The sequence below is a fragment of the Alligator mississippiensis genome, chromosome 12 (assembly GCF_030867095.1).
Source record: "Alligator mississippiensis isolate rAllMis1 chromosome 12, rAllMis1, whole genome shotgun sequence".
Classification (NCBI taxonomy): domain Eukaryota; kingdom Metazoa; phylum Chordata; order Crocodylia; family Alligatoridae; genus Alligator; species Alligator mississippiensis.
In genome coordinates this window covers 46,107,515-46,131,920 of record NC_081835.1, presented here as the reverse complement: position 1 = coordinate 46,131,920, position 24,406 = coordinate 46,107,515, and the positions used below count along the sequence as shown (strand labels likewise).

The 24,406-nt window shown below is 41.9% G+C and overlaps 1 protein-coding gene across 8 annotated transcripts in view; it reads right to left on the bottom strand.

Annotated features, from left to right (window-relative positions):
- Positions 1-24,406, bottom strand: part of DOCK3 (dedicator of cytokinesis 3) — a 664,549-nt gene that overhangs the window by 45,807 nt on the left and 594,336 nt on the right. For all 8 annotated transcript variants that reach the window (XM_059715389.1, XM_059715393.1, XM_059715390.1 and 5 more), the window contains exons 38-44: positions 23,518-23,666; positions 19,720-19,806; positions 18,147-18,251; positions 4,315-4,456; positions 1,545-1,711; positions 999-1,085; positions 314-493 (exon numbers count right to left, since the gene is read on the bottom strand). In XM_059715389.1, the coding sequence (XP_059571372.1) occupies positions 314-493; positions 999-1,085; positions 1,545-1,711; positions 4,315-4,456; positions 18,147-18,251; positions 19,720-19,806; positions 23,518-23,666 (917 nt within the window). The remainder of the gene's footprint in view (positions 1-313; positions 494-998; positions 1,086-1,544; positions 1,712-4,314; positions 4,457-18,146; positions 18,252-19,719; positions 19,807-23,517; positions 23,667-24,406) is intronic.

The following is a 24,406-nucleotide window of genomic DNA, read 5'->3' as shown; positions in this document are numbered from 1 at the left end:
AAACTTCAATAATAAGATTCTATACCTGGAAAATTATATCAAATTTATAAATTTTCCATAAACAGAATCAACTGTCAGGGAGTTGTCTTATCTTTGAGTAAATATAGTACTTCCCAAAGCTGCAGTAAAACAACAAAATGTGAAGCTTCACTATGCAACATGGGATCAGGTGATGAAATTTGAGTATATATGTATATTTTTTCTATCTGACATGTTTCTTAGTCACGTTCTCTTCTGTACAGTAGGAGAAATTCTAGCGAGAAATTGTTTTTAAGAGGTTGATACTAAGTTCAGAGGAACCATCCTGACTTACCTCCTGGTACCGTGCTATGCCGCCATTCACAGCAGCATCAATCACTCCATTCAGGCACATGCTGAGCAGGTTAATGTTCCCATGCATTTGTTTGTGCTGATACTGGCTGATCAATGTCCTCAACTCCTGATTTTTGTTCTCAACCACTTGAATGGCATTTTCCAAAGGGCTTACTTCAACCTACAAAGTAATAAATGTCATGAGCACTTTAGTGCTATTATAGTCCTTCTTACTATGAAATTAATCCCCACTATTATTTGATAAGCACTCTTGGGATTTTGGGGGATTCACAAACTAGCTAGCTACATAGCCAGCTTTTCACAAACATTTCACTGTTGGGCAGCATTGGGCAGTTCCTCTGACCACACACTCAGCTTAGTTAGCAACTATAATATCTATCGCATCTTCAAATGACTGATGGGAGATGGCACCAGGATTCATCATCCCCCTGTATTGGCACCTACTTCACCTGACTGTTCCATCCCCTTTACGTTACTTCTCTGGCTATGTTTAGCAACTGTTTCAGCTAGAGAAACTATGAGAAAGGAATAAACTCAACATCTGCTGATGAAATGTGAATTTTTTTTCAACTGCAAGACCCCAACCAAGAGTCTTTAGGTTGCTTATCCTAGGTCTTGAAGAAATTAGCCATTCAAATTCCAGTTAGAAATATAATGAATGTTACCAGCTCTCTCCTCTCCACTTCAAACCACCGAGAGATCCCAGGTAAACTGTGTGTCAGGGTCAGAGTGGTACGTTCAATCCACAAGCTCTGAGAAAAATAATACAGAAGATGAAGAACATGGTGAATCAAAATCTCAGGCTTACCACTGTCCTCTGCAGTTAACCCCACCTGGCTTCAACTGAGAATGTATCAATCTCCTGAGCAGGTATTGTGTTTTAAAAAAAGGACTGTAGCATGAAACTGAAGGTTGCAATATCCCCCTCTCCTCCTTCACCCCCACTATCAACTCTCAGTATGCTTTATAGAAGTGTGTTATATTTCCCTATTAGTCACTAAAGCTCAGCCCCACAGCTCTCCTATCAATAAGCTGGGAGCCAAGCTAACTCTCTGAGTAATTATATGTCAATAAGCAAAGCGAGTCTCGTTGCTTCATACCTTGAGCCATGGAATTAGGATCGTGTGAGGTGCTGCGTCAATATAGAATTAGTAAGAATGTTACTGCCCTGGAGAAATTAACACTTAATTACCATGACTAACTCCACCCACCTTAAATTCATTCTCCTTGTCCTTTGGGCCTTTGTGAAAAGGCCTATCATAGCGGAATTTCCTGATATTATTAACACGATAAAAGCTCTTTATGCGGTCAGGGACTCGGTCCATTTGCAGCACATCTATACTTTCTGGGATGGGAGTCACTGCATAAATCTGCAAATCTGCAAATGGGTGAGTCAAAGAAACACACAATGGCACCAAAAAGAAAATCAGTGAGTTGTCTTCCCAAGTGAAAGGAGGCACAATTCTGTTTCACCTCTCTTAGGGATGTCAGAAATTGTCATAAGAACTGCAATGGGTATGAAATCCATGCTCTCCTACTGCAGTACTTCTCTCTACTCATGGCTGCTTTAAGGTAAAAACAACATGGTACTAGCACCACCAGCACCACAGGACCCTCTAGAGTCTAAGGATCCTAAAGCCAGATGTATCAATCATATTTTGGTACCTGAACACGTAGCTAGGTGCCTAGTGAGATGTACAGAAGTGCCAAGGCAGATAAGACACCTAATTCCCATTGATTTGGATAGAGTTATGTATCTGCCTGCTTAGACATTTTTGTAAATCTCACTTCTCATCCATCAGGATCCCTGGCCCTGACATATGTTACAATTAAGGCATGATCTAAATTTTAATCATGCCATAAACAGTAACCTTGCCACGTGTTAAAGCAAGGGCAGACAATTATTTTGGGCGGAGGGCTGCTTACTGAGTTTTGGTAAGCCATTGAGGGCTGGATGACAGACAGCCAGGGGCAGAGAAATATTAATTTTCTAAATTTTTTAGGGGCCCCGCAGGCCAGATAGAATGGCCTGGCAAGCCGCATCTGGCCCGTGGGCTGCATTCTGCCCCCACCTCTGTGTTAAAGCCAATTTATGGCATAATAATATAGCAAATGCACCACAAAGATATGAAATATTCATGGTGGGGGGATGGGCTACCAGGGAGCCAGGAGTTCCCATCTCCCCAGCTGCCTGTGCCCTGCACCATGGATCCCTGGGCTGTAGCTGTTCTTTTTAAAACTCCCCAGATCAGACAGCAGGCAGATGTTCACTGGTCTCTAGCTTCTGGTGCCCAGGGAGTTTTAAAGAGTGTGCTGAAGCAGCTTCCTCAGGCGTCCCCACTGGGGACTTAAAACTAGTGCCAGAGCTGCTGGGTATTGGGTTTTGATGATTCTCGGCCTGGTTGGACAGCCCTGGTCTCAAACCAAACCTGGGACTATCCCAGCTGGGGCTAACAATCAGTTGATTGTCAGCTCCAGCCCCAGACTACTCCAGAGATGGTTCAAGTCCCCAGTGTGGTCCCAGGGGCTGGAGATGACAATCAGTTGACTGCTGGCCCTGGCTGGATGTGCTGATATTCCTCCTTCAACTTGCTGGTGCAGGGGGAGCCCAGGTTATGATCTTGAGCTTCCTCTGCCCTAGCAAGTAGTAATGGCACAATGGCACCTAATCCCTGAGTCCAACCATCATGCCTTCTGCCATGCATATATGGCATGGCAGGAGGCATGATTGTTGGAATTGGGGATCAGATGATTGTTGTGATTGGGGATCAGATCCCATGGCAACATGAAATGAATGTGTGCCAAGGGCTTTCAGCACCTCAATACCTTTGAAAATAATTTTAATCAGTTAGGCCTTCTCTGCACCTAAACCTGTACTGATTAAAATAACTCAGTTTAGAAGCCTATTTAGTTAAGTTGGATCAACTTTTGTATCAAGCCAAAAGTCGCATTAAAAAGGTGTAGGATTGATGAGGGATGAAAGACTGCAATGGGAGTGGGAAATACTGATGAAGCTGCTGGTGGTAAATTGACTTCTCTGAGTGTATCTATATGTGTGCTCTAATGTGCTGCAGCCTATTTTACTGCGCATTAAAGCATCATGTGAAAAACCGCGCTATTATGCTAGTGCACAGAAAGATAAGCTACTGCACGTTAAGCATCATTTAAAAAACCTGCACATTCATTACTGTGCATTAAGGCAACTTAATGCACATTTTAGTACCTCACATTGGAGGTACTAAATTTAATGCGCATTAGAAAAAGGGCCTTAATGCATGTGTAGATCTGCCCACTGACAAATAGCCTTATTCAAAAAATATTGTTCAGCATCCCTGAAAGAAGAGCCAACCAGCAATCTTTTCCTGCTGTCAGGGTAAAAATGTCCACAATCCCATATAAATGCTATGCGAGTCAGTCCTGATATGCTGCGCAGCTTCATACTTTTATTTTCAGCATTTAAAGTCCCAATGCAGATCAGTATCAAGGGGAAGAAGCAGATTCAAGTCTGATATTCTGTGTGATAAAGGCACGCTGTTGGAATGTGAGAGAATGTGCAGTGTGAAAAGTGGCTGAAGTGACAAACAAAATAGGAAATATGTTGAGACCAGACATGAATCTAAATGCAAAGCTCTCTTTTAGAGAATTGCAGAAGGTATCTGGGTGGATGTTTGGTGAAATGTTATATCCTTTAGAAGAGTGCTATCAGTACAGGTTAGAGCAAAATATGGACAGCACCTGATGCTGTGTAAATTTTCCTATACAGTTTTGCAAATATACATCAGCTTTGACTTACAGTATTCTCTGAGCAAAACAGGGCTATTATGTCCAACTGGATGTTCACTAAATAAAGAGATTAATGTAATCATAATGTCTATTACTAGACACAGATATGAAAAAATGAAGCTCTAAAAAACAGCCCCTCACCCTTTATGTCCTACAACAATTTTATTAACATGAGACTGTCTGTTCATTAAAGGATACACTGAGCATCACACTGCAAGATGGAGTCATCTGGATGGTTTGGGTGCTGCATCGCAATAGCTTGTGGGAATTCACTCAGCATCCTCTGTTGGAAGGCCTCCAGCCTTTCGTAGTCATGGCCTCGACATACATACTCTTTATTCTGTAACAAAGATAGGCATGAAAGCCACTTTCCCCTAAACTGATCTCTTTGCCTTATTCTATTTCACTGGAATATTCCTCCTTAATAGATCGTAACAGAATTTATTTTATCTTTGATTTTATTATACTGAAAATAAAAATAAAAAATAAACAGAAATAACAAAACTCTGAAAACATCTTTAAAATGATGTAATTAGCTATTCATTATTACTTTTATTCATACTTTTAACATCTATCTTTAATATTAATGGGATCAAGCACAGGAATCAACAACCTATTCTTCAAGATTTACTTACTGATGGCACTTAGAGCAATAGCAATTATTAAGAGTAATTACGAGAAGTAAGGCATGCTTTGCTAATATTCTAGTTTCCTTGTTTTTCCCATTAAGATATAAAGCAATTAAAACAGGTCAAAGTACGATTTAAATTCTTTTATCCAAATTGACAAAGTAAGAGAAACAGCCATTATCCAGCATTTAGGATACGTTTTTTGCAAGCAAAATTGAGATTTTTATGGCATTTAAAAATAAATATAATGTTCTTAATTCTATTCCGTAATTCTGTTCCCATAAAGTAAATGACATATTCTTGACTTGACTTGAAGAGATCAGGATCTGGTCCAATCTTCCTACTACATGCACACTAAAAGTATGTCCTCATTTTTATTTTGACTCAGATATACAGAAAAATTCCAGTCAGGAAACAATTCCTGAGGCAATGTGCTGTCACTATTCTTTTAACCCATACTTCAGAAAAGCTACTTGTATTTTATGTGCAGGTATAAAGCAACAGAGCACTGCCGACGAACTAAAGCATAAATAACTTCATTCAATTACACTGTATTTTTTTCAAATTAAAGTAGAAGGATATGCCCAGGGTCAAGGAGATACTTAAATCCCACTCCTATAGCATATTTGAGTAAAAGGATTTTTAAGACAACCGTAAATTCTACAAATAAGCTACTGAGATTTCCACCAAGTTCGGAGTGACTCTTCCAAATTATGCTTTTCAAATAAGAAGCAGTCTGACCTTGCTAATACAAACTGCCAAACTATCTAAAATCTTGTTCTCATCCCACAGCCTGAATAATGGATCTGTGCACTCAGATGCATGCACTGGGAATCATAAAGGAATTACCCATTGGAGAGTGGCTCTTCAGCTGTTTCTGCATGGAAGGGAATTTAATTTCTGCCCCAAATCCCCATTTTACACTATTAAATTCAGGTACTTGTTTAGAAGCAGACTTGCTGAATTCTGCTACACTATGCAGCAGCACTTCACTGGTACCACTGCAGCCAAAGTCCACTTTACCCATACACATCAATGTACAAGCATGGGGACACAGCATGATGTCTCTCAGAATGAATACTGGGTTGTGACTTTGAGGGGAAAAACCTGGCAATGAGTCTAACTCTTAAGTGTGGTATTAACATACGGGTTACTGTTAGAAAAGTGCTCCATTACTGTATGTTAAGTTAGGAAAATGTTTTGCTAAACAGAACAAGACTTTGAGGGCCTGTTAAGATAAAGCAATTCCTTTAATCTCTATATAATCAATCTGAGATATGATAAGTTAGGACTGTCCAGTTGTAGAATTTCCAGACTGTTACGTAAAGGCTGGCAATATCTTCAGATCTGTTAAACCTCTGTGAACTAATTTAATATCTCCTTCCTTGTCATAAGAAAAAAATGTAGATATCATAAAGCTCTGTTTCTAAAACCAGCTGGGCAATAAGATTAGTTGAATCTGAAGTCAATCAGTATTACAGAAAATATTTTTGTACCATATTGGCTTTCTGCACAAGAGAAAATGCAGAGTGGGCTAGGGGTGAAATCTGCATTTAACATAGACTGGACAAGACAGGAGGATCTTTTGGCTAGGTACAGACATTCAAAAAGCCTGAGGTGGAATCGATTAAACCTTCAGAGGTTTCTTTAAACTACGTAGATTGGATCAGGACTGAACAGAACACATGTTCGCCCTTTAGTGGGGAGGGCACACAGATGCCTGCCCTGGTCTCCCAGCCTGCTGGAGACTGCTGAGGGCAGCCAAATGCAGCCAAGCAGCTGATCACCCCTAACAGGCTGCTGGGCACATGCCCCCAACTAGTCTGTGTGCACTGAGCTTCTGTTTTGTTACACATTTAGACTGGTTTCCAAACACTTATACCAGTTTCTGTGTAATGTATGTACCTAGTCCTTGTTTCTTTCCTTTACGTTATATTTCAGCAAGAAACTTCTCTGATTCAGAGCTAGTAAGTTGTGTCTACTCACCCCTGACAGTTTATCTGATTTGTTATTTAGGTGAATAACACTGGACTATATTTATTAAATTATATCTAAGTCAGGGGTGGGCAGTTATTTTGGGCAGAGGGCCGCTTACTGAGTTTTGGCAAGCCATCAAGGGCTGCATGACAGGCAACTCAGGGCAGGTTAATACTAATTTTCTAAATTTATTAGGGGCCCTGCAGGCGGGATAGAATGGCTTGGCGAGCCACATTCAGCCCACAGGCTGCATTTTACCCACCCCTGATCTAAGTAGAACTGTATACACACAATGATCTCTCAGAATTTGTCAAAGAACCAAAAGGAGGGTCATTTTCGATTGGGAAATTCTTTTGTCTAAAAGGTAATTAACAGAATGGGGATTTTGGCCTGGAACAAAAGATGTTTGTGGAACAATTCAACAATTGTGTACAGAAAGGGGCCATGACAACCTGTTAACAAAAACACAAAAAGCAGTTTTTACTATAATAAATGATGGTATCTAGGCTGGAATTTCTGTATATGAAGAAGCATTGCCATTCACTCACTAGTAGTGTCTGGGAAAGTTAGATTGAATTCTAAGTGGCAGCTTAGCAAATTTTCTCTTTAGCTTAGAAAATGCCATCCCTCTTTTTTGAATGAGCTTAAAGGTCATAGAAATCCTGCAGTCAGATGTCTCCAATAAAGTTATGAATCTACATGACCACCGAGCATTTGGATCATTTATGACCCGTCTTGTAACCTCTGAATAATGTAAAATGGGAATCTGGCTTCTTAAGATCTGAGTCCTATGAAGATTATAGTTTAGTGCTTTAATTATATTTCCATAAACCAAGACTTTGATTGGAATTAAGGTGACTTATCTGAAACACCTGAAAAAGCAAAGAAAATTCCAGCACAGGTAAGCCTTGACACATACATAAACATAGTAACCAAAAGAACTAACCAGCTTTTCATGTCCAAAAATTCCCTTGTATTCCCAACATACAAACAATCACAAAATGCTACAGTTTGTGGGTGATCTCACTTTTGAACCAACTGCTAATTTAACTAGTTTCTTTAAAACACCATATTTTCAGTTGCTTATAATTACCAATATTTAACCATTAGGATTAAAACATATTCCCTTCTGTCTGAAGCCCTGAAATGGGACCTAGGAAAGATGGATTCTACCTCTGACTGCCACATACATCCTGTGTTAGCACAGTAAGACCCTCTTTGGCTTGGATATTCATAGATTTCATAGACATTAGGGCTGGAAGGGACCTCGCAAGATCATTGGGTCCAGCCCCCTGCCCAAGAGGCAGGAAGTCAGCTGGTGTCAAGTGATCCCAGCAAGATAAGCATCCAAGTGTTTCTTAAAAGTGTCCAGAGTAGGTGCTTGCACCACTTCTGGGGGGGGAGTCTATTCCAGGCTCTGGGGACTTGGACAGTAAAGAAGATTTTTCTTATGTCCAGCCTAAAATGGTCTTTCTGGAGTTTGTTACCGTTAGACCATGGTGTGCCCTGGTGAACAGATGTTCTTCCAATTTCTGATGCACACCCCTTATATACTTATAGGCTGCCACCAAGCCCCCCTGAGCCTTTGCTTCTCCAGGCTGAAGAGTCCTATGTCTCTCAGCCTTTCCTCATAAGGCCTGTTTTCTTGTCCTCTAATCATGAGCACGGCTCTCCTCTAGACTCTCTCAAGCTTCTCCACATCCTTTCTAAAGTGCGGAGCCCTGAACCGGATTCCAGCTGTGGCCTCACCAAGGCCAAGTAAAGTGGGAGAATGACTTCCTGGGTTTTGCTTGAGATGCATCAGAGAAACCAACCAGGGTTTTGTTTGCTTTGCTGGCTGTGGCATCACACTCATGTGGTGGTTCATGCTCATCTTAAGGTCAATCATAATCCCCACATCTCTTTTGGTCACAGTGCTACTGAGTGTAGCACTGGCAAGCCTATAAGTATGATGTGGATTTCTACCCATCCTGAGGTGGAGCACCTTGCATTTCTCTGTGTTGAATGCCATCATGTGCTGATCTGCCCATCTTGTGAGCCTGTCCAGGTCAGCCTGAATCGCCAGCCTATCCTCTAGTGTGACCACACTTCCTCATAATGTGGTGTCGTCAGTGAATTTAGCCAGTCCGCTTTTGATACCTGAATCCAGATCGCTTATAAATAAATTAAAGAGTACCGGTCCAAGTATGGAGCCCTGGGGGACGCCGCTGGTCACCATGTGCCATGTTGATACAGTTCCATTGACTATCACTCTCTGGGTCCAGCCACAAAGCCAGTTCCCAAGCCGTCAGATCTTAAGGTTGTTTAGGCTACAGTTCCCCAGTTTAACCATGAGGACTTCATGGGAGACCAAGTCAAAGACTTTTTTCAAGTCCAAATAAACCTCTTCTCCTTTGTCCAGGTGATGCATCACCTGGTCATAGAAGGAAATGAAGTTGGTCAGGCAAGACCTACCCACGACAAAGTCATGTTGGTTATCTTTCAGAATATTGCATTCCGTTAGCTTTTTTAATGATTTCTTTGATGATTTTTTCTAATATCTTACCAGGGACTGAGGTCAAACTGACTGGCCTGTAGTTCCCTGGATCTTCCTTCCCCACTTTCTTGAAGATAGGCAACACATTGGCCCTTTTCCAATGTTCAGGAACCTTTACTGAGCACCACAAGTTCTCAAATGTCCTCGTCATTGGCCATGCTATGGTGTCAGCTAGTTCCTTTAGCACTTCTGGGTGCATTCCATGTGGACCAGCTGATCTGTGGATATCCAGCATCTCAAGGTGTTCCCTCATGAAATCTTTGCCAATACTGGGTGTGTGTTCACCCATACCCTGGCAATCCTGCATCTAGTTTGGCAGGGTGATCCCCTTGGGATGGTGGAAGACTGACGCAAAGTAATCATTAAGGAGATTAGCTTTTTCCTGGGTGTCAGTTGTCAGATGTCCCATTTGGTTTAGCAAGGGTCCAATGTTGTCCTTGTTTCTCTTCTGACTACCTGTGTATCTGAAGAAGGACTTCTTGTTGTCCTTGAATCCTGTAGCCAGTATGAGTTTGGTTTCAGTCTTGCCTTTCCTAGTTTGCTCCCTACAGGTGTGTGCCAGTGCTGAATACTCCTCCTTGGTGATGTTACCTGTCTTCCATCCCTTATAGGCTTCTTTTGTTCAGCTATAAGAGGTCCATGAGTCCCCTATTTAGCCATGGGGATCACCCAGCCCTTTTGCTACCTTTTCTATGGGCTGGGATGGATTTCCCTTGTGCTTCAAGGATCGTGTCCTTAAGGAATGATCACTCATTGTAGATTTCCCTCTCTTTCAGATCATAGTTTCTCAAGGCCTCAGCAACCAGCCTCCTGAGCTTCTGAAAGTAAACCTTCCTAAAATCAAGGATTTCTGCATTGCTGACTGATTTGCCAGTTTTGTGATGGAAAGAGGTCAACTTGTGGTCACTGTCTCCCAGCTTCCCTTTGCTTCTCAGATCACTCACTAAATTATCTCCTTTGGCCAGTACCAGATCCAGGAGTGCCTTACCACTTAATGGCCCTTAGATTTCTTGAGATTAGCAGAGTTTGTCAATGCAGGTGAGAAAGCTACATGACCGATCAGATTTAGCAGAGTGTTTCTCCCATGAGATGTCAGGGTAGTTGAAGTCACCCATGACAACCATGCACTGAGAACGTGAAGCCTCTACCAGTTCTCTAGCGAATGCATGGTCAAGATCTTCCTCATGATTAGGAAGTCTGTAGTAAATTCTTACCATTATATCCCCTTGACCACATTCACCCTGTAATCTAACCCAAAGGGTCTCAAGTCACCCATCTTGGGTGCCAAACTCCACGTGTAGGGAAGTGTACTGCTCCTTCACATACAGAGCTCCAACCCGCCCTTTCTAAGCAATATGATCCCTCCTGTACAAGGTATAGCCATCTATACCTGTGATCCAGTCATAGGTGGAGTCCCACCAGGTCTCTGTTATTCCTATGAGATCATATAGTAGATGAGGGCCAGTTCCTCCTGTTTCTTCCCTAGGCTCTTGGCATTTGTGCACAAGCAAGTAATCCTGCCATTTGAGACCCTAGGCTTTCCAGCACTCCTGGCTGCCTACAAACTCATCACAGGGGGTCAGCAGGGAATAGGGGACATTCTGTTTACCAGGGTGCCCCTTAAGGTTACCAGAAATAACGGCCACAAACTGAAGGAGAACAGATTTAGATTGGACATAAGGAAGAAATTCTTTATGGTAAGGGTTGCCAAAATATGAAATGGGCTTCCAAGGGAGGTGGTGCTTTCCCCTACCTTGGAGGTGTTCAAGAAGAGATTAGACAGGCATCTAGCTGGGGTTACTTAACCCCAGCACTCTTTCCTGCCTGGAGCAGGGGGTCAGACCTGATGATCTACCAGGTCCCTTCTGACCCTAAAAATCTATGAAGAGTCCTGTCCCTGGGATGGGGTAGGGGTGAATTCCCTTATGCTGCATGACCTACTGATTCTGTGGTTGACACTTGGTGGGCTTGCACTGGTGGCTGTCTGCTCACCCCCCGGCAAGCTTAGTTTAAAGCCCTGTCAAGTAGGTCAGCCATTCTGGCCGAGTAGAGCTTCTTCCCCATTGGAGTGAGGTGGAAGCCATCCCTTCCCAATAGACCAATGCCTCCAGCTCTGAAGTGTGGACTACGGTTGAAAAAATCAAAGCCTTCGCGATGGCACCAGTGCCGCAGTCTTCTGTTGACTTCATCAATTCGTCTCTCTCTCCTGTGCCCGTGACCCATAACTGGGAGGATTGAGGAAAAAACTACCTGTGCCCCCAACCCTTTGAGCCCTACCCCAAGAGCCCTGTAGTCACTCATAACCCAGCTGGAATTGCTCGAGCTGTGTCATTTGTGCCCACATGGATGAGGAGCATGGGGTAGTGGTCTGAGAGCCAAACAAGTTTTGGGATCCTTTCAGCTACATCCCACATATGGGCTCCTGGGAGGCAGCAGACCTCATGGGCTAAGGGGCCGGGGCAGCAGATCACTCCTTCTGACCCCCACAGCCAAGAGCCAGGGGCCCCATTTGAGTGGAGGCTGGAACCATGGGTTCTGTCTGGGTGGAGGCCTCAGTGGTACCAGATGCGGAGGGGATCTTTGTCCATGACGATCACTCTGCGTTTCTTCCTTGGGGTGGTTGCAAGTTGCCTTTCTTCCTCGAGTGCTGGAGTTGGCGGCTCAGCTGGCTTTACTGGTGCTGCAAGGAGTTTGTATCTGTTGTGAAGTTCCAGGGGGGTGGTGACCCTGGTGCAGCATGCCTTGGGGCCGGATACAACCTTCATCGAAGAGTCCCCTAGCTGGACTTCACAGGAGCTCCTCTTGTCCACCTTTGTCATGCCAGCCATCCTTGCGCTTCCCTCTTCATTCTTCAGGCGAAGAGTCTGGCAGTAAGAGTCGATCTCTCTTTGCCATCCCTGATGGCACGCAGCCTCTGCACCACAGCCTGGAGCTCCCCTATCTGGCACTCCAGAGACTCCAACACTGAGTAAACCAAACAAGGGGAGGTGTCATTTCTCCTGACCCCAGGAACCTGCAGTCTTTCCAGGCAGCCCCCACAGCCAAGAGCCAGGGGTCCCATTTGAGTGGAGGCTGGAACCATGGGTTCTGTCTGGGTGGAGGGCTCAGTGGTACCAGAAGTGGGGAGGTCCCAGACACAGAGGAGATCTTTGGGGTGCAGCGCATCACCACCATTACACAGGTAGTAGTAGCCTGGGCTACTGCTGTGCCAACCCTTCTCTTCAGGCTCACTGCCTAGAGCCTCGTGCCCCTCTTGCTTGCCCTCCTGCATGAACTCCCATGCTAACTTGTGTGCCGGGCATGTTTGCATACAGCACCTGCGCGTCTCTTCCTGAGAGCTGGTCCCAACTGAAGTTTTATTTCTTCAGCTGGGACCATTAAAGTTTAAATCTCACAGCTTGTAAGCAAGTCTCCAGTCATGCAGCTCCCTAGGGGGCTGGGCTAAGTGGGAGCTGGGGGGGGGGGGGCGGGGAAGGAGGGGTGACTTCCCTCAGCTCCTCTCAGTTGCCCCTGCTCCTAACTCGTGCCCTCCTACCATGGGCCGCACTTACCTCCCAGCTCTGTGCTGGGGGTCCACCGGGGTCTTCCGTTCTCAGGGGTGTGATGGGCTTATGCCCCTGCGTCTCTGCCTAAGAGCTGGTCCCAGCTATTCAGTAGCTATTAACAGAGACATACCAATCTTGTCTTTGTTAGTAAGGGCAGCTGGCAACGAAGGCAGCTCTGTAGATACATTTTGTGACAAACTAGCAAATATCCATTTTTTCCCTGATTTTGTATGACCTACATGACATCTCCTGTTATAAATTTGGTATCCAGTAACCTGCTTCTTTGGAGTGATATGCTGAATTATTGCTGGCTGAAATACATTTTGAGATAAGCTAATTGTTATTCATGAAAGCGTATCTAACTGCCTATCACAGGGACTACTGATTGTCACTGAGCCTAAAAGTGGAGAGAGCCCTCTGTAAGACTGAAAACTTGTCCTTGAGTATCTACCTTTTTTTTGAAGGGTGGAGAAGGACCACGCCTGACCAGAACGCTTGACTATTGCTACCAGCAGGACTAGGGGCGATGCTGTGAGTTTTGTTGTTGAAGTTTCACGGTGAAGATTGCTACGTTGACAGAAAGAGAGATAGTAAGATTTTTAAAAATTTTCCTTCTCCTCTCCAAACAACATTTCTATCTCCCATCCTCTGATCAGCCTATCATAGCTCTGTGACTGCAGCAGAACTGAATCGTACCCCACTGTGTAAAAGCTAGGCAAAGAACTGTCACTCTGAGGTGTGGACTATGTTTATGGGAGGTCTGGCTGTTAGATTCTTCTTCTTAAGAAGGATCCATCTACCTGTGCAGAGAAATACAATGGAGCTGCCCATTAGCTTTGGACCAAGGTAACCTTGATAATAAATGCATTATTCCGGGGTCGTCATTTTGAAGAATCTCCTTTAAAGAAATTTTACCTCTATTCCAAGTAGAGGAGGTATGTTAACATATCTAACCTTCACTGAGAGACAAAACTCCTAAGGGTGTTAGCAGTGATTACCCGTCTGAACGATATGAAAAGGGCGAAAGGTGATGAAAGGCCACTAAGGTCTGACAGAAAAACAGCACTGTTTCACTAGTACGTTGGTTGCAATGGCAAAAGACATGTTTTTAATGCCTTTCTCTGACCTCTCCTTGAGGTGAGGCTGATGTACAGGTGCTTTTTCCTCCAGTCGCAGAATAAATGGAGCTAAAATATGAGCCTGGACATGTGGTACATTAACACTCAAGTAATTCACAATAGTTTCATATACCAATGTAAATTATACTGGGATTCAAAGCAGACAGATAGCTATCTCAGACTAGGTGCTGCATAGACACTTTTATGGTATTTTACCACCAGGTGGAGATGAAGGCTTGCAGTGAACAAACAGCCATCTCAAGATAACTATGGATGCAAGACTCCTAATCAGTTTACCTTACAGTGATATATTTTAATGATGTTTTTCCTGGGATAACTCTACACTGGAACACTCTACTACGCAATATCTTTGTATCCTATATGTCAAATGTCCACTCCTTTTCAACACAAAAGTAAATGTGTGGTGTGTCTGGGCCTTATGTCTCATACTTGGCATAACAAAATATACAAGATACACAAAAACAAACTGCTAATACATTAAATATGTGTTTTTGTCCTACTATGGCAAATGTAAATGTTTTATTTAAAGTGGCTGAGCTTTAAAAAGTATAAAAATTACCAATGAAAATAATACAAGCAGCAAGGATTTTTGTGGGTCATATCTTTTATTGGACCAACTATGTGTCTGGGATAAAGTTAGACAAGCTTTCAAATGCTAGCCATTACTCATCAGGTCATCTGATGACCTTAATAAGGATGCATTGCATTTAAAACCTTGTCCAACTTTATCCCAACCATGCAGTTGGCTCAATAAAAGATGTTACCCACAAAAACTCTTGCCTCTTGCATAATTCCTGGACCATCACAGCTACAACATCACTCCAACACAATGAAAATAATAGGCTTTTTCAAGTGTTTATGACAGATCTAGCACTATGCTGTAAGCACAAGAATACAAATAAAGATTGTTGACTTTCAGCACAGGTTGTTGACTTTGGACCAAAACTGGCAAAACTTATTACTTACCTTCTTGTCTATTGTATTGGCAAAAATACCAAAATATAAATATCTAACTGTGACATGTCATATGCCACATATCCGTTACTCCAACTGGTAAACTGGAAAGAGTATTACCTGATGGTCAGGACTGTTTTTCTGTGTAATGCTCAATATTCCTAACTATTATTAACTTTGAAGTGGATCCATATCCTAAAGATGAGTCTCCTAATGACATGTAACAGTTTTTGCATCAGTCCAGGATATTCTATACCTATATATCAAATTATTGTGATTAAAAAAATAATGCCCTGAAAACACCAGAGGTACATTTAATAAAGATGGTTCCCTGCAAAAGCCAATGAATACTCTCAAAATGTGGTTTGTCAGGCCTTACATGAACTTGTGTAATACAGAAGCCAGATAGGGTGCATTTAGATGAGCGTGCACATGCAGTGGTACGTGTTTTCCACAGGACAAATACATGCTGCTCCTTTTTGTCCCAGGGTACACCCCTGCATGTGGTCTCCAATGCATGACAAATTCATCTGGGTGGGGTAGGGGCCCCAGAAGCCTTACCTGGGGTCCTGGGGGGTCTCCTGGGGCACCAGCAGTGCGAAGCCAGCCGCTTGGAGCATGGGCGGTTGCCAGAAAATGGCTCTAGCTGGCCAGGCTCTGTTTCTGGCAGCAGGCACTGCTGCTACATGTGCCACACTGCTTTTAGTGGCAGTTAGTTTTTTTCACTGGGATCTGATTAGCAGCATGGTGCACTATGTGTGGTTTGCTGTACCTCAAACAGATTTGAGGCGGGCACTGAAAACTGCATGTGCATGCTCATTTGGACACACCCATAGGGTTTTAATTAGCTAGCTGTAAATAGCCAAGCTAGAAATAGATGCCGAATTCACGGCCATGAAATTGGAAGATTTGGAAGGGAGCAAGGTAATTTCCTGCTTTAAACATTTGCAGTCACGGAGAACAGAGACAAGAACTGGGTACCATTTGATCACTGAGAATTTCTGAATATGTCTTATTTGAAATCCATAAAAATCTTATTCTTTTTTAGATTAGCTTCCAACAAGCACATTATTGTATTATCTATGCACATGCAATAGCTAATGGGCTCAGTCTCTGAAATGTCTACACAGTATGGGTCATTAGGGAAAGAAAGAGGGAGGGTGAGTTTTATTGAGATTGGTACACTATTAATCAGCTATCAGAAACACTGCTATGGAATATAATTACAGAATTAATGGAGATTATAATTATGTACACTCTGTTTGCCATTAATGTCACCAGCAGCAATACCCACGCTGAATTATAGAATGTAACCAAGAATAATTGTTGTGCAATTAAAAATCAGGAATACTGTTATACATACATACTATCCAACCACAAGCTACAGGTCCATGATTGAAGGACAGGTGGTGTTATCTTATGGAGCTTTATATCCTAGGCATGCTGTCTCTGCTATGCTGACTAGGTTATTGTTCATTTCCTGAAATATTCCTTGCCAGTTGTAAAATGGGACACTGAGGTAATTTTCTCTGAAGATCTCCATAAAAGGGTTGGCAATTTTGCATTTTGTTGCTATCTTTTTGAATGTTGCTAGGTTTTTCTATATGGTCCTTGAGTCTGAGTAATCATGTTTGTCATGTAAGATTTTCTACATGACACCCGTTAAATGCTCGTCATTATTGATCATCTTTTTGTTTCAGTAGTGTAACATTTGTAATCTCTTCTGATTTTTTCACCCACTCCTACTCATCTTCCACAACAAATTCAAACTCAATAAAGATCTTGCACAGTTTAGCTTAAATTTACAACTCCCATTTTTCTGCCTCCTTTAAGCTCCTTTTTCTCATTCAAAATGCATGCCTGGCAACCATTTTGTTTCCCTCCTCATATCTCATCTCTCTCTCTTGTTCTATGCCACTTTTCAGCAGTTCATGCCTTTGTTTCTGACCAATTCATACCTGCCTTCTCGCCTTCAATCTCTCCATAAAATACATTTCTTATAAAAAACCTATAAACCACAATTTCAATTCTTGTACAAACTTCTCCCAAAGTATCTGCACCTTAAAAATGTGAAACCTACAAAATGTGTATATTACTAACCAAAGGAACTCTGCACTCTTACTGTAATAAGATTTTGCCCTCCTCTTCTCCTATGCTTCTTGCCATCTCTTACTATACTTTCCCTTTAAGAGAACCTGAATGCTTGTCACAAGCTAGCTTGTCAACACAGTTGGATAGGGCTGTATCTACTCAAAACTTTTCACACAAATTCCACACATCTGAACCAGTAATACAATCAGTACGGACAAGCCTACAGAGCTCCACCCCACTTTTAGGGTTGTTTCTCTATTAGAATAAGGAGTTAAACCTGTTTCTTAAAAATCAACATTAAACTCAAATGACCTATGTACACCAGCAAACAATCAGGCTCAATGCCTTTTCAAGTAGAAAAGAAGCAATATTAGTGAATTATTATACCTGTGATTGAATATCTCTGAAAATTCTAATGTACAGGTAAACGAAAGTCCATCAGCCCAGTACTAGGCTCTGTATCCTATTCAACGCTTTTGTAAGTTTGATGTGATATGAAGTGGTGGAAGTCTGTAAGTACACAGGGCTGAGTAGCTGCAACCGTGTGCTGTGATTAGTGAAGAAGTTAAGCTGAATCTAACAGGTTTTCAAAGGCACACATTTGCATATATCAGGCTTCCGATATGGGTTTGTAACTCTATGAACTTGAAAATCTGTTTTCACCAAGAACTATTCCCAATGGTCCAACTTCTTGAATTTACCCTGCAAGTTGGCTTTACAGAAGCAGATATAACAAGCTATCTGTTTCTTTGCTGTAGGTACAAAACTGACATGCCAAACTGCACACCTCACAGCACTCAGCATGTAATATGGTCACCTTCCCATCTGGGTTTAAAAATTTTCCGTGCCTGTTTATTTTTAGTCTCTTTGCGTGCAAACCACAAACCAGCTTCAAGTGTCCCAAACATTAGGTGCTGATGCAGCTATCCTTGACTATTCCTGAGAGTTACAAACAACATGAAATATTAAAGTACACAGCCCTAGGGCAGCAGAAAACCCAGTGGAAATGACACAAAATGCCTCCCAGTTGGATTAATCAGTGTTGTTCTTTTTCAAGCAAGTCTTATTTTTAACATTCATCAGAAGAACTGATGCCACAACATTCCTCTCCCCCACAAAACCAGGTTGCTATGTTGCACTTTGTATTAAACCAGCTTACTCGCAGGAAGAAGGGGAATTTCCGACCATAAAAACCAACTCTGAAAAATTCAGGTTCCAAGCGCTGCTGTTCCATGATGTTATCAAAATACGTAGCTTCCATTTTCTGTGGATAGAAAAGGTGAGCAATATGAGATTTCTTGCTACACTTGCAGGATCTTAAACCACAATAGCATCTCTTTTTAATATTTTGCATTAATATAGTACTTTTCATGAAAGGATTGCAAAGCACTTTATAGTATTTGAATAATTAAACAAAATCTTAGTGAAATATTTAATTTTAATCATGCCCATTTTGCATTTTGGGAGACAAAAACAGAGAGAATCCTATTTTTCCCCAATGAAAGAAAATTTACTTGTACAATCTGAATACATAACTGCAGTTAATTACTGTTAACCTTGAGGTTTGAACCTAGGTCTCTTGACTCCCATTTCCCTGATCTAACCAGATTCTCTCCAAAAAGTGTAGCTTCTGCAGCACCTTCTGGCCAAAATATCATATCACCTCCACTGTCTGCAGCAGGTAACTTAGGTCAAGAAAAGACTGAAGTGGAGTTGGACTAGACCATTTGAAATTTTGGACATGCAGAAGTATAACAGGGATGAAAAGTGGTTTGGAGGAAGGAAAGAGAGCTTTACAGCCTCCTCTTCTATTTCCCACCTGTCAGTACTATGACAATAAAGCTGACATGTACGTCAACAGTGGGCTTTCAGGACCATTGTGCACAAGGCAGCTTTGGCCAAGCCACAGAACTCTAAGTTAAGATGCTGGTTTTGGTTCCTGAATACCGTATTTTCTTGCATATAACATACTTCAGAATATAACACATCCTATTTTGGAAGACTTCAAGAAGAAAAAAAATGTTACCTTGGAGTACAGGTAAGAACCTTAGGTCTGGGGTCTCCAGAGCTCATGTGCTGGGGCTGGGAGGCTGCACACCAGGGTCTGGTCAGGCTCTAGAGCTGCCTGAGACCAGGCGCCGTGTCCAGGGCTGCATGTTGGCTCTAGAGCTGCATGGTGGGTCTAACCTGGCATGTGGCTCCAGAGCCAGTGTCTGGGGTTGGACCTAGCACGCTGGGTCCAGGGCCATGTCCTGGGTCAAACCCAGAGCTGTGATGATTAATGCTGCCAGAGCTCTACACATCTGCTCCACCATGAAATTTTTCAATGTGTGGGGAGCCCTTTTTCTCGCACATAATGTGCATCCCAATTTTCCCTAGCTGGTTCTGGGAGGAAAGGTATAGGTATATGTGAGGATATATGGTATATTAACCTTTCTAAAAAAGGGCATTAACCATTAGGTCTCAAAAAAAAAAACAACAACCCCCCCCCCCCCCCCAAAAAAAAAAAAACTGGAAAAAAATTGACTCAGTTGGGAACATGCATCAGAGGTCATGTACCCTTTGATGCCAGCACAACTGCTATGTCTGTCTCTACTCTCAGAAAGGAGTATGGTTAGTTGGGAGAAAAGTAGTATCTTGGGGATTTTAAATTCAGAATCCTTTGACAATGCAGCAGTATTGACTAGGGAAAGGATAAAGAGCTTAGAGGGAAAGGGGCTGATTTCACTTACCCGAATCCAGCTGAGGCTCTGATAATCATAAAGATTTTCATACTGAATGGCTAGCTCTCTGCACAAGGGGATTCCAAACTCCCAGCTCTGCAAAAGTAAACCAGACTCAGAAATAGTAGAATTCTCATCCCCAACTAAAGCACTTAATATTTAAGAAAAGGAAAATACATTAGTATTCATTAGAGATTAAACCAAAGAGCAAAGAAACCTAAAATGCAGTGCCATGGGATCTTGACTTAGGATTCATATGGACATCTACTCAAGATATTCAAATTAGAGACAGAAACTTTGTGATGTACATTATCAACTTGGTGCTAATAGAAACCTATGTAGTCAGGGGTTTTATATCACTTTTCTTGATAAAAAATTAATCAGACTGGGTAATTGGAATTATGGAATCATACACATATAGGGCTGGGAAGGACTTCATAATATTGCTGAAGCAGGATCAAGTATATCTAGCCAAAGAGAGACACAATACTTACCAGATATGCAAGAAAACCTCTACATAGCTACTCTGCTCTCTTGAAAAAAATCCCATGGAATAAAGAATATAACTCAATCCTGCAACTATCTGACTCCTCCCGTCCTTATCATGACCTCCCATTGTAGCAATTTGAGATAGTTATTATAGAGTATAAATGATGAATAACAATTGCTTTGTAAGACTATAGTTTGCATGTACAGATGAATGAGTGTGAAGCGAATGGAAAATATTGAAAGAACGATGTGCAGACAAACAGGTTACCAAAAGACGAAAGAATTCCAAGGATAGGCTGAAGATACAGCTTGTAACAGACACAGCAAGAAGAAAAGAGATAACCAGGAGGCTCTGAGATATGCCAGATGCTCTGAAGGACAACACTCAGAATGTTGCCGAGTAAACTCATCTGTTTGCCGGAGTGGAAAATTACTGGGGTTCTAACAAAGAAGGCACCAAGTCAAGAAAGGTAGAACTGATCACTCAATACCAATTTGATACCCCCTATAAAGAGGAGAGACTTAGCAGCAGGAGGTTGGGTAACACCACATACTTCACTGGGGCACAGACACATGTCTGCATGAGGCCCCGCTCCTCATCTTGTACTCTTAGGCTGGCCACCTAGTGTAGTGCTGAGCAACGGACTTTGGTAACTACAACATCTGAAGAGCAAGTGTGTGTGAATGAATGAGCACTCTTTTTGAATATTCTAATCAATAAACACGGCATCTTGCACTATCCCCCTCATAAAGTCTTGCTTGTCATTTCAAGCAATTGGTAAATTGTGTAACACCATGACTGCTACTTTCCAGTGAAGCACTGAACTTGTCAACCAATGGGAATGAGTCTTGAATGTAGGGAGAATTTTCACAGGAATTACAGTGATATTACTGAACTTATTTCCAAAAAAGATGAATGATTCCTGACCTTAGTACATTCAGAGTTTAATTCAAAATACATTTCTTTCATTTAAATTTCCTTAACTAAGATGTTTACATAATATACAAGCTTTCTCTTAGACACAAATTTTACTGACTTCAAATTCTCACTCCCACTGGTATGTATTAAGAAAGGGGAAGAAAGAGAGAGAAGACTGCTTTCTTATTTTTTAAACTGTTGGGAAAAGCCAGGAGGATAAAAGCTTTGTATGCTGATAGTCTTTCTTGTGTATTTATGCCATAAGTCTTTTGGGAGAAGGTTGTTTCTTACTATGTTTACGCACACAGCCTAGTACAATAGGGCCCCAATCTTGCTTGGGGTCTGTTGTGCTACTGGACTAATGACAGCAATAGATAGATATTTCAACTGTATACAGGAGAATACTATACTGAGAGCAATATCAGTATAAACATGAACATCAGAATCTGATCCTAAGATTGTATAGTAACTAGAAAATTAATAGTAATGAGTGCAGATAAGATTTTCATTCACTTTCATTAAAAAAAGAATCTCTACACTACTTGATGCAGGATATTATGGCTCTCTTTATCAGTTTCCTTTATGTTTCTCCTGCATTTTCTGCTCTCCTATGCTTAACAACTGTGGATTTTTTAACAGCATAACAAAGCTGATTCTCCAAACAGGACTATAGAAATGGAATTTCATATCCCTTCAGGGTGTTGGGGGCCTGTAACCTGGCTAATGGCCTAAATTGTGGGAAGGCACTCCTCTACTCTCCTCTTCCTGCTGCTTTTCAGCTTTACATAGAATTTACGCACTATATGCAGGGTGAAATCTTGAACAACATATGCATAAGCAGAATAAAATATGGCTGGGACTTGGATACATAAGCAGGCAAAGCAGAATTTTGCCCTTGCTGTTTAAGATAAAGAAGACATATATCCATAGACAAGCCTGAATATATCCACATGGAAGAAAACTAGGAGCATAGTAATAATAAAAGAACCAGCAGTAATGTTGATATGTTGTCTCATACAATTTACAGTACATCTAGCATATTGATCTTTAACCTGATATGAAATATCCCATTTTGACATCATTTTAAACTTCTTTATATGTTCTTAGAACTCTTGTTGCTTAATTAGGTAGCTTCAGATATGAGCGAAGTTAATCATTTGATGCATATTTGAGATATAGTCTATTAAATCCTGAAAATAGGTAAAGCTGTACAGAGGGGGAATTAATCAATATTACTAAATGCCAAGAAGATTCTGAACATTAAGCACATCCTTGTTAAATTAACACATTCTTTGTCAACATGGCACGCCCCTTCCCCAAACAAGCAGAAGACGGCTTTTCCCTTTTTAAGAGATCTAGGGTATATGTCTTTGCCAAAGCACAGGTCCTGCATCAACTGTGACCAGGAAGGAACAAACTGCAATGTTAACCCCATGCTCTGCATGGGATTACTGTATCTGTGTTTATTGTCACTGTTCTTACTGGTTAAAGAACAAAACCTTAAAAACTCAGAGAATTCCATCAGTCTTTCTATAAGGTTCTAAGACCTAGGAATTAGGCCTGTGTGAAGTGGCAAGTGTTTGATTCGGATTCAGATTAGGCCGATTTGGAGGAACAGTGATTTGATTCGAATCATTGGCCCGATTCGATTCGGCCAATTCAGATCCGAAGATTCGGCGCTGATTTGGAGATTCAGCCATAGATTACACAGGCATAAGTCCTCAAGGATGTTGGACAGAGCTGCCTCCAGGTGGTAAGTGTGTTGTAGTGGGCGCAGTAGGGAGGGAAGAGATGTGGAGGGGGGCTCAGATCAACGCCCCCACAGCAAGGGAGGGATTGGGGATGGGACAAGCTGCCCAGCTGGGGTAGGGAGCTGTGGGACTTGCACAGTGGGGCTCCCTCCACTGCACGCTGCTGCATGCCACCAGTCCACGAGGGCATGGGAGTAGATGTGTGCCCTCGAATCTCTTATATTCCACTGACATTCACATTAAATCTTGCAGCCCAGAACCAGCCAAATCTTTAAATGAATCATAACATGTAAATAGCAATTTTTAGAGTCTTTTACAAAATTAAAGGCATTTTTAGATGTAGAGGAACCGGCCTTCAGAAAGTTCTCAATCACTCCAGCTGATTCAGGAGATGTTTTGAAGACACAAAAATCTGTTGGCCTCTTTCCTGCAGGCTTCCTAAACTACTTGTGAGTTTTATGCATAGCCTCCTTCATCCCTTTGTTCAACTACTCTTTCCCTTCTGCCTAGGTTACAATGCTGAAAGAAAACTGGTCATATAAAATCCTTTAATACCCATACTACTCGACAGAAGTGACTGGCAAACAGGTCATCAGTAAGTCAGGGATGGGGAAGGAAACTGCTGGAAAAGAGTGGTTACTGGCATACCTTCCCTTTGTTGAAGTAATGGATAATCTTCCGGCACAGCCCTTCCTTACGCTGCCACTCTGACTGAGATGGGTAGTGCAGGAACTCTCGCAGAGGTCTGTCTTCCCACTGAAGCAGCTCACAGTACAGAAGCAATGTAAATGCAGCTTCTGTTGGAAGATCATTAAGAAACACTGAGTAAATTACTGCAAATAAATACAACTGATAGGTTTGATTTGCACTTGATGTGTTAAGCAAACTATGATGAAAAATGTATATATAGAATAACTTAGTAATGAATACAGTGGAGGAAAACCAGGCACTCATCTCTGCCAAATCAGAGAGATGGAAGCCACTTGGTTAGTGGATCAACAATTAAATGCTTCCGTGTAACAGGGATAACGTGTCTTGGGTACACAGGGGAAAAAGGTGATGGATTCTCTCCTGTCAGCTAAGCTGGGAGTATGGATGGTTTTTTGCAACTGCTGTCTAATTTTGCTATTCATTACATTTCTCTGATCATTTGATGACTGAAGGGAAGAGATTCTTTACTGCTGTTCATGTTATCACATCTCCAGTATTTTTCTGACTCCTAGATCACCAAGTTATGAAGATATATGCAAGTCTGAAATAGATCTGTATCTTACTACTGAGGTATAAACATACCAATATATCAGGCTTCTGCTGATTTAATAATTCATTTCCTTGTGTGCCCTTAACTTTTCTCCAGCTCTTATACAAGCCTCCTGGATAGGTTACATGATTAACAATGCTTGTGGCTTCTATCAGTCCTGAACATTAGAACAGGGGCATCATCCACAAAGTCCCTTCAGCATTCTTCCTCCTTGAGTTATTGTTTGGAGATCACCTTCTTCACTTGCTTGCATTAGTTACAGACCAGACTCTTTCT